This window comes from Lucilia sericata, unplaced genomic scaffold, assembly GCF_015586225.1.
Source record: "Lucilia sericata isolate MDLA Ls3-8-SP2 unplaced genomic scaffold, ASM1558622v1 Contig001877F_arrow, whole genome shotgun sequence".
NCBI lineage: Eukaryota > Metazoa > Arthropoda > Insecta > Diptera > Calliphoridae > Lucilia > Lucilia sericata.
In genome coordinates, this window is record NW_023995766.1 from 44,851 (window position 1) to 56,353 (window position 11,503).

At 30.0% G+C, this 11,503-nt stretch overlaps 1 protein-coding gene across 1 annotated transcript; it reads right to left on the reverse strand.

Moving 5' to 3' along the window:
- Positions 1-558: 558 nt before the first annotated feature.
- Positions 559-8,479, reverse strand: LOC119612942 (uncharacterized protein DDB_G0280205-like). The gene is made up of 2 exons (XM_037968833.1): positions 7,809-8,479; positions 559-2,805 (listed from the first exon to the last, which is right to left on the reverse strand). Exon 2 carries the CDS (start codon positions 2,451-2,453, stop codon positions 915-917), a length of 1,539 nt encoding a protein of 512 aa, XP_037824761.1. The 5' UTR covers positions 2,454-2,805; positions 7,809-8,479; the 3' UTR covers positions 559-914.
- Positions 8,480-11,503: the final 3,024 nt, after the last annotated feature.

Below are 11,503 nucleotides of genomic sequence, written 5' to 3' on the forward strand. Positions count from 1 at the left end.
TGTAAAAATACCACCGTGAAATAAAGCTTTCAAGGCAGGTGTTCACGAAGGTTTAAGATATCAAATCAGAAAAGTCAAAATTTAGTTTTTGACTAGCTTAACATAACAATCTTTGGTACTTTATTTTTCAAAAATGAGTCCATAATAACATACATTCATACAATGTAATATTTCTTTGCCTTATCCTGTCACAAGGTCACTACTATTTAAGTCAAGAAATATTAAAAAAGAAACTACAAAATGAAGAATACGAAAGAAATTAGTTGAAAAAATAAAATGTAAAAAAAAGAACAAAACACACACAAACACAGAAATGTATGACAGGAAGGAATACAGAATACAGCATTTGGTAGATTTTAATTGTGTATTAAAGTCAAGTAAGGATTAAAATTGTATGAACGTATATCTATGTATCTGGTTGTATATCATACATATATGTATATATACATTTGTATGTATGTGTGATGGTTTTACGTTTTGTTGTAGTAGTTTCTAAATAAGAATTGTAGTAAAGAACAACGAATTGAAATTGAATTGAAACCTGAAAAGGTCATGTTATTATTTGTCTAAACTCTGACATTAAAAAGAAATATATTAACTTATTTATTTCTTTATTTCTTATTCATTCATTCGTTTTAAAAAGTAAATTCATACATTTAAACATCCATATAAAGTATAAATAAAAATACACGCATTCACGCCTTCCCCCACAAACACACACACTTACACAATTGAACAGACAATCACAAGTAATTAAAGTAATTTGACATGTGACTGATTAAGAAAAAAGAGAAAAAAAAAGAATACCAGAAGGACATAAATGTGAAGAATAAAATAAATTTTAGAAACATTTTTATAAACAGGATCTAATAAATGTTCCTTTACATCCTGTCCTTTATAGTTAGTCCTTGTTTTTATACTATAAAATTCCAAAAAAAACCTACCTGCAAATCTGGTGCTGATAATGGACCAGGTTGTGCCAGATCACAAGCTGATATCCAAGGATTAAGGCGTGTTAGTGCAAAATTACTACCCAATATCGTATGATATCTATTTGGACTATCTAACTCTGCCTTTGGATGTTTTGTTGTGGTAGTTGTTGTTGTTGTTGTTGCTCTTACTAAATTATCCTCTTTCTCGATGGCTCTAACTGGATCTGAAGAGTGTGTTGAGTCTGTTTCGGCTAGTGAAACAACTTTTTCGTTGCTATTGCCCACTAAATGAGCGGTATAAATCGTATCAACATCATCTTGTTCTGAATCATGATCTCTATTGGGTTTATCTTTATTCCCATTGTCACCAACATTGTCATCTTGAAGTTGAGGATTTTCTTTATGATCTTCTTGTTGCTGATCATGCTCTTGTTGTTGCTGTTGCTGCCGATGTTCACGCACAAAATCCTCAATAGCATTTTGCTGATCTGGTGCATCGAGTACATTGTCTGGAGCACCACTGCCACTACCACTCGATGACTCGACTACAGTCTCCGTGCCGCTGCTATAGTCTTCTTCGTTCGTGTCACCAATTTTGTCGTTTGTTAGTTTAACCAAATGATCAAAGGACTCTTCGGATAGAAGATCGTCCTCGGCTACTAAGGCAAATATATCGTCTTCGTCAAGGGATCTTGACGAATCGGCGGCGGTTAGTGAAGGAAAGTGTACGGGTAGACCGCGGGCTAGTGTTGTTTGATCACTTAATACACTGTCACTGCTGCTGTCGACAGCCGTTGTCAGTGAGGTCAGTGTATCGTCTGAATCGTTGAGATTCTCGGCAGCGTCGTCGCTGCCAGTTCCGCTGCCCCTATAGTTAACGTTAGCACTTCGCGTTCTTCTTTTTCGTCGCCGACGAAATTTCGCGTTCGCGCGACGCGTATGTTTTGCCGTGTGCAAAACAGTATTCGATTCCGTACGAGCACGCGGATCGTCGTAATGTTGTGTTAAGTGCGAGGGCAGCGGATACGTGTAGGCAAAATAGTTGGACGTAGAGGGATTCGAGTTGTATGAGTTGCGAGTAAAAAATGTATTAAAAAAGTTAAAGGGCACTGGTTCTTTGGGCCGTTTACTGAGATGGATTTGATGGTCGTTTTCTTGTTCCTTGAATGGATGTGAGCCGAAAAAACCAAAATTTTCATAAATTTTTATTGGTTGTGTTGTTGGTGGTGATGACGTGGTTGTGATGGTGTCGCCTGTTGTTGTTGGTGGAGTGGAGGTGGTGGTGGTAGTAGTAGTAGAAGAAATTAATGAGAAAGAGGATGATAACTTTGGTGATGTTGTTACGGTCGTTTGAAATAATGTTAATGATGATGCTGGTGTTGTTGTAGTTAAAATTTGTAGTGTTGGTGGTGGTGGTGACGACGTTGTTGTAGTCTTTGAACTGATGCTGCTGGTGCTGCCACGCCGAGCCCCCGAAATAAACGCAAGCGCCATCACGACCAGCCCGGGTCCTGGCCGCATATTGACCTCGGGTTCGGCGGTGCTAGCATGGTGCAGGCCCGCTTGAGACGCGCTTGCGACTCCAACTCAATGTCGGTAATGATGGGCTCATGGCCCCATCATCATTAGGTTTATTGTAAAATTTTCTTATCAACACGTTTAGTCTACAACTTTTAAAATTTTGTGAAATATAAATCACGTATTTTATTTCTTTTTTGTCTGTTATTGCACGAGATTTTATAGACGATTTTCGTGGATTTTTTCTAAGATTAAAAATTAAATTTTGTGATATCAATTTCATTGATTACATTTGATTCTTTTTTTTGGTTTTTATGTACTGTTACATCAAACGGATATTGTCTGTTCATGTAACCTGTAATGAAAGAAAGTGAAAATTGTTCGATTAGTTAAATTATTAATTGCTTAAAATGTACATACATATATAATTTAAGAAAATAAATTGTCTATATAGCACAAATTTAAAAATTTTATACCCTCCACTACCATCAGTGGTGACACCGGGCTGTTCTCAATTTATGCACAGCTTTATTACAAGCCTCACAGTACTTTCTCATAAGTATTTAATTGTCTTGACTCTAGACAATCATCCCACCTAAATTCGTCCTAAAAACTGCACTTTATATGAAAATCAAAATAAGCATTAACAGATTTCTAATGGGTTCCGTGAAGCAAAATATATTGAGGTACCGTGACCTAAGATAATGGATTATTTGACATATTTTACAAAACGAAATGTAGTTCAAATTACATAGGCCGACAATATTTGAAAAAATCGTAACCCTGAGACCAATTTAGACGTTTCTAAGTATTGAATAGCGCTGAATCCTAATCTGAATCTCAGGTTTTCTCCATTACATTTGGGATTTGAGATATCTTGTCCTGAAATTGAGAAAACGCAATTTGTGGCGCTTTTTGAGACGTTATAACAGCGCCAAGATAACTTTATCTGTAAAATGTTGTATGTTATCTGAAAATTCCATTCGATTAACTTTAAAATAAAGGCTTAATATCTAACATATCTTCTTTCTTTTTCGAGATATCTTCACCTAAAGCTTGAAAACTTATGGTTTTTGGTATATTCATGGTTTTTTTACCTGAACTACTATAGTGCCTTGTAAATATTGTTTATAACGATCACACCTATCTGACGATATACTTTTTGATTTGATTTAACAATGTCTGTCCGTCCGTCAAATTCAAGGGATGATATCTCAGTAACAACAACAGATTTCAACACAATTCAAAAGGTTTTTTCATAGGACAATGTTAAGTCTTTGTTTTAAAGCTGACAGAATGGACTTTCAGATGGCATGCAACATTTTATAATTAAAATTGTTTTCGAGCAGTTACAACGTCACAAAGAGAGTCAAAAATTGCGTTTTTAAAACTTCAAGACACGATATCTCAATACCCAGACCTCATGAAGGCCGGATTGGGCGGGTCTCAATCCTTTAAAAAAGCCTCAATCATTGTTTATTTGTTATTTTCTGAAAGGGACATTATGTGAGGGGGTGGGGTGTAGGGTCAATTATTATACGATCCCTATAAAATCTGTTAAAAAGTATTTGGTTCTTATAAAACTTATTTATTTTAAATTGTATCGCTGTAAATTCCTTCTTACGAAAACTATGAATGTTACAATCATTCTCTGAAAGGGACCTTGTATGGAAGTTAGGATCAATTAAAGCCAATTGATCAATTAAAGGGACTCAGAGGTCAAAATCTGATTTTTTTACATGTCTAATTCTAGTTTAGGAGTTACATATAGAAATGGAAGATACCTTGACTCAAATACGTTTGCTTATGATTAAAATCGAATAAATATGTTAGAAAATATACGATATTAAAGTTTATGCTTTTTGAAAAAGATTAAAATTGAACATCGATAAAAGCCGTAACGATTTTGGAGAACTATACATTTCTTATTACATATTAAGAATGTGTGTACCAATGAATATGACTTTTATGGATTTGGCGTAAAAATTGTTATTAGTAAACTTAAAATAAGTTTTTATGAACACAACCGTTATTGTTTTATTTCTGCAGGTTATAAACAGTTATGGAAATGTTAGGCAATATCTGAGTTTAGTTTTGGTTTTAATATAATTCGTGATATAAATTTTAAGGGTACGCTATGAAAATACCATTTTCTCATTAATTGATCATTAGGTCAGTAGGACTTTATGTACACAATAGAACTACTAACAAAACTGGTTCTAAAGGACCCAATTAGATTCAAGTGTTATATTATAAGTCTAGAACGTATGGTGCTAATAATTTTTCAAACACACTCAATAATAATTTCGACATTAAGTTGAAAACTAGTACTGGTGGCAAAAGTCAACAAAATCTTAATATTTGAGTGCCTTTTAAATAAGAAAAGCTAATTCCTCTGTATGCCGACACCCTGAGTTCAAAAATCGTTATGAAATTTTTAAGTTAGCTTTAGTTTTCGAGATACTGTGATTTTTGTAAAAACATTATTTACAACACGACACCTTTTAGTTTTTACTTCATTTTTCTGAACTAGACATAAATTCACAGCGTATTGTATCATTGTATGTCATAAGTTTTTCTTTTGTTTTTGTTTTGAAAATTTTTTTCTGCGAAACATTAACAACATACAATGATACAAATATGTATACGATGCTGATAATGAATTGGATAAAAGAGATGTCCTTTATATATTTATAAGTTTGTCATTCCGTTTGAAATTTATATAATATTATTTTCTGACCCTATAAAGTATATATATATTCTGGATCCTTATTGATAGTCGATTTAGCCATGTCTGTCTGTCCTTCTGTCTGTCTGTCCATGTGTATGTTAAAATCAGTTTTCCGAAAACCCTAGATATCAGTGAGATCCAAATCTTCAATAATTAATTCCATTAGACATACGATTTAAAATTAGCACAATCGGTCTGTAAATAAAAAAAGATATGAGCAAAAATCTGAGACAACCTCTAAAAATTTTATCAAAAATTGAAATTTTTCGTTCATTCACAGACAGAAATAATAAACAAGCAACAGCAACAACACACATAATCATACGGTAAATTTCGTTAATGTAATTGCTTGTTTATAAAAACAAAGCAGAGCAACACGTTACGGGAGAAACTATATATTGTTATTAGCTTGAAACATGAAATTAAGCATGTAGGAGTATGGACAACCTATAAAAGGGGACAATTTATTACTTTTTTCGTTCTCCAAAAGGTACTTTTTGAATTTTCTATAAACCATAAAAAGGAACATTTTAGTACTTTTTCGTTATCCAAAAGGTACTTTTTGAATTTTCTATAATATTGAGCCTAGAAACATAAAATTTAGCATGTATGGCCAGGAGTAAGCGAGATCATATAAAAGGGAACTTTTTGGTACTATCGCGTTCTTCAAAAGGTACTTTTTGAATTTTCTATACTATTGAACCTGGAAACATGAAATTAAGCATGTAGAGCCCGGAGTAAGGAGAACCTATAAAAGGGGGACAATTTAGTACTTTTTCGTTCTTCAAAAGGTATTTTTTGAGTTTTCTATAATATTGAACCTAGAAACATGAAATTAAGCATGTAGAGTCCGGAGTAAGGAGAATCTATGAAAGGGGACAATTTAGTACTTTTTCGTTCTTCAAAAGGTACATTTTGAATTTTCTATAATATTGAAGCTAGAAACATGAAATTAAGCATGTATGTATGGCAATTTTTTGAGTTTTCTATAATATTGAACCTAGAAAAATGAAATTAAGCATGTAGAGCCCGGAGTAAGTGAGAACCAATAAAAGGGACATTTTGGTACTTTTTCGTTCTCCAAAGTGTACTTTTTGAATTTTCTATAATACTAAACCTAGAAAAATGTATGGCCCGGAGTGAGTAAGAACTTAAAAAATGGGGATTTTTTGGAACTTTTTCGTTCTCCAAAAGGTACTTTTTAAATTTTCTATAATATTGAACGTAGAAACATGAAATTAAGCATGTGAGTAGTAAGTGAGAACCAATAAAAGGGGACATTTTGGTAGTTTTTCGTTCTCCAAAAGATATTTTTTGAACTTTCTATGATATTGAACCTAGAAACATGAAATTGAGCAAGTAGTGCCCAAAGTAAGTGAGAAGCAATAAAAAGAGACATTTTTGTAGGAGACATTTCGGTAGTTTTTCGTTCTCCAAAAGGAACTTTTTGAATTTTCTATATTGAACCTAGAAACATGAAATTAAGCATGTAGAGCCTGGAGTAATATTGAACCTAGAAACATCAAATTAAGCATGTAGAGCTCGGAGTGAGTGAGAATCTAAAAAAAGGAGACATTTCGGTACTTTTTCGCTCTCCAAAAGGTACTTTTTGAATTTTCTATAATATTGAACGTAGAAACATGAAATTAAGCATGTGAGTAGTAAGTGAGAACCAATAAAAGGGGACATTTTGGTAGTTTTTGAACTTTCTATGATATTGAACCTAGAAACATGAAATTGAGCATGTAGTGCCCAAAGTAAGTGAGAAGCAATAAAAAGAGACATTTTTGTACTTTTTCGTTCTTCAAAAGGAACTTTTTGAATTTTCTATAATATTGGACCTAGAAATATGAAATTAAACATGTAGAACCTGGAGTTATTGAGAACCTATAAAAGTTTAAAAAGTGAGCTTTCTGGTACATTTTCGTTTTCCTACTGGTATTTTTTAAATTTTGATTTTTTGTAATAAAATACGTACTGACTGTTTTTGATTAACATGTCATGATGAAGGGTTTATAAGATTCATCACAGCCGAATATAGAACTCTTACATGTTTTAAATATATTTGTTAATGTTTATAAGTGTCTGTCATGATGTTTGTAATGATCTTTTTGCTTCCAAAGTTTCATATTTGTTTTTATGTTTTTGATATCATGATGTAAGAAGAACAAATATTGACCGATATTGTCCATTTTCAATACCAAACAAACTGTAGTAATAGAGAATATTACAAAATTTCAGCTCTCAAGCTCTTTCCGTTCAGACTCTATTGTGCTTTCAACAGACAGACAGACGAACATGGCTAGATCGTCTTAGAATTTGATAATGACCCAAAATATGTATACTTTTGTGGGTCTATGAACATTATTTCGATGTGTTACAAACCGAATGGCAAAATCAATATTCTCCTATTGGGTATAAAAACATGATTTTTGCATAACTTTAGATATGCCATTTATCTTCTTGCCACAGAAAATTGAGTAAATGAATAGTCTTGTTATTTCCGTTTCATATAGTGCAATAACTATAACAATTTCTAAAGCATAGTTTTTGGGATAACAAAATTTAGTAACGGATACAAATACACTTTTTCATACATACACACATACTAAAACTAATACACTTACACTCTTTTTAAAGATGTTTATTAATTTCCAATTAAAAAGTGTTTGCTGATTAATCCTTTTAGAGTTTTAATATAATATTTTTAGTTTTAACTTTAGCCATGTTAGATATTTAAATAGAAAACTAATTTTTTTCATAAAAAAAAGAATTTCCACACACTTTTTTTTGAAAACTTAAGAGAAAAATATGCAAAATATAATGTAGAAAGTAAAACACACTGTTTGGGTTTTTTTTGTTGTTTTCAGAATTTTTCTTTCTTTTTTTTGTTATCCTTGTTAATTTTTTGTTAATTCAGGTTTTAAGTATAAAGGTTTTCGTTTTTGGTTTTATTTTTTTTAAGGGATTTATAAAATAACACACTTATATTGTTTAATATATAACGATAATAACGATTAACTATGACGAGAACGAAGAAAACAACGACGACGACGAGGACGACGATGATAACAACGAAAAGAACAATAACTACGACGACGTTAAGGATGTTAACGTATAAATACGACTAAAACACAAACATGTATACAGGAACGACAACGAATTTTAAAGATGTTATGAATGTATGTGTGTGTGTGTGAGTTGAATAATAAATTTTAACAATTAAACTTAAAGAAAATAACTGTTAGAAAGTTAAATAATATATTTAAACAAAATTATTAATTTTTTTTTAAATTTTTTTTCTAAAGTTTTAAATTTTGTTTTTATTATTTTTATAAAATATTGTAATTTTATAATTTGTTTATTATTAAAAGGGCTTGTTTGTTGTTGTTGGTGTTTTATTGGCCAAAAAAGTAGTTTTAAAGTTTTTGTTAGTTTTTGTTTAAGAAAAATTTTATAGTTTTTTTTTTTGGAAATTTTTCTTTTTTTTTAAATTTTTTGTCTTTTTTTTGGTTTTCTTTTCTGCAGATTTTTATCACATTTTCTTTAACGTTTATTTTTTATTAAGTTTTCTATTACTGCAATTTGCTGCTGTTGTGTGTTTTATAGTAACCTTGAAGAGATTTAAAAAAGAAAATTTTTTTTTGAAAATATTAATTTATATAAAAAGGTTTTAAAACTAAATTTATATCGGTTTTTTTGTTTTTTTTTATATAAATATTATTAAAATTTTGTTATAATTTTTTGAATTTTTCGGGGTTTTTTTATGGGTTTTTTGGATTTATTTTATTATTATTATTTTTTTTTTTGGTATATTCAAGTATAGAGCTTTTTTTTGGTAACATTCACTTGCACGTTTTTTTGGGTGTTTGCTTTATATAACGGTTTTAACTGCTTATTACTATTACTCTCACTATTTGTGTACTTTTTACTAGACACCCTCTTTGCTTACGCTTGCTCTCTTGCTCTCTTTCTTTCTCTTTTTAACTATTTAACTAACGGGTTTTTTCTCTTGCTTTCTGAGTACATCAGTAAAAGTTTTTCTTTTTTGTTTTTCTTTCAATTACTCTTAATTTATTCCGTTACTTTCTCTCTCTCTCTCTCTTTGTATTAGTTTGCCGAGTAAAAGCCTTTTTTTCGTTTAAGCTTTGTATATTAAAGCGTTTTGCCTTAAATTAATTTAACTTTCCAGTATTAAGAGTTGCCATAGTTTTGTTTTACTTTATTTCTATTGGTATTTTTTTTTTACTTCTCTTTTTATATTATTTTTGGGGGATTTTCTTTATGTGTATTTGGTTTTTGTTTGTTCTTTATTGTATTTTTTTTTCTTTTGCTACATAAGAATTGGTTTTAAGTAAAATTTTATCTTGGTTTGTGTTTCCTTTTACGATTTAGCACAAAAACGAATTAACGATGTTAAACGAATTGTCAAAAAAAAAAAAAAGAATAAAAAAACTTAAACATACAAAATTAACGAGAACTAACGGTTTTTTTTGTTGGTTTTTCTGTTCCTTTGCTTTGAGTAACGGTATGTGTATATAAGGGAATTTAAGGGAGATTAAACAAATTACAAAAAAAGGAATAGAAAATTAAAACTCAAAACTTTCTTTTTTAAATTTTATAAAATTTAATTGCAACAATTAAACATTTAATAGAATTTTGTTTTAAAAAGTCTTCACACTTTCCCCTTTTAGTTTGTTTTAAGCAAATTTTTTAAATGTTTTAGTTTATTTTTTTAATTTTTCTCTGCTTTATTACTTTTACTTTTCATTTTTCTTTAAATTTTTTTTCACAATTTCCAATTCTCTATATTTTTTCAATCTGTTTTATTGTTTTGTTAACAACTATATACCTTTAATTATATAATAGTTACCGTAAAACAAAATCAGCACAAGTTTTTCTCATGATTAAACCACTTTTTTTCAATTCCAAAAAAAACGCCACTTTTTGTTCGAATATACAGGCTTAAAACTTAACTTTCAAAAAAAAAAAAAAAGGAAAATTTTGAACAACACACTTTCTATCAACGTAAAATCATGTTAAATTTTCATTAAAAAGTTTTTTAAAATTTATTATTTTATTTAACAAAATTTTTTCTTTCTATATAAGTTTTACTCGATTTTTTACTTTATTTAAATTTTTTCCATAATCTCAGGGTTTTGCTGTATAAAAAATTTTTTTTTCGCTTATTTTTTCGTTATACGTGTATATGTAGGAGATGCGCAAGCGAAAATTTCTTTTGTTCTTATGCGAAAAATTTTTTTTTCAGATCTTTCTTTTTCACCCACAATTTTTCTTTTTCTTTTTTTTTTTTTTGTTATAGAAACGATTTTTTTTTGTTAGTTATAAATTTTTATGTTATATAAACTATAGTTTAGTTGTTGTTTTATTTCAAAAATTTTTTTCTTATCTTACATTTATTCCGTTTGTTAATACTTTCAAACTTTCTTTATAAATTTTATAAATTTTTAAACAACAAATAGTTTTGTTTGCAAAAATTTATTTAAATAATTTTGTAGGTATTCCATTCTTTTTTTTAATTTTTTTGTTGGCTGGTGATTTTTGTGTAGTAGAAAAAAGAAAAGTATAAGGATTGCGCGTCGCAGGATTTTAACCGTACTACCCTGCTTCTTGGCTGATGGCCCCAAATGGCACTGACTGTAACACAATTGCAGATGGCGCTTAACTGGAAGGTAATACTAAAAATACTATACTACGCCATTTTCGTATAGAAATGTTAAAAAGCTTTTGCCAGGCTCTCTGTTTAAAATTCTCTTTAAATTCCAGTTTCCTCTTAAATTGTCTCTCTTCTTTCGTTCTCTCTCTCTCTTTCTTTGGCTGGCTTTATATCCTGTTTTCTTTACATTTTCATTTTCATATAAAGCTTTTCTTTTTCCTTTACTTTTTGTTCTTTTAATTTCTTTTCAGTTTACTTCAATGTTTCCTTTTTAATGTTTGATTTGTTGTTTATTTGCTTCCAATTCAAAAAAACACACACTCACACACTTACATTTACACTGCCAAACTTTTTCCCCAATTTTTGCTTTTCTTTTCTAATTTTTTTATATTTTTTGTTTATCGATTCAATTCCTTTCTCCTTTGTTTCGTTCTTTTTTCTTGTTATCTCTGTATATACAATATTCTCCCCCATTGACAGATGTTCACGCACTTTATCATGTGCTTTTGTAAGTGTGTCGTCGTCGTCGTTGTTGTTTTTGCTATATTTTTATGATTCCCTTATCGTTGTCATTTGCATTAGAGTAGTTGTTTTTAGTTGTTATTGCAATTATTTTATCAGTTTTTCTTTTTTTACTCTTTTTCA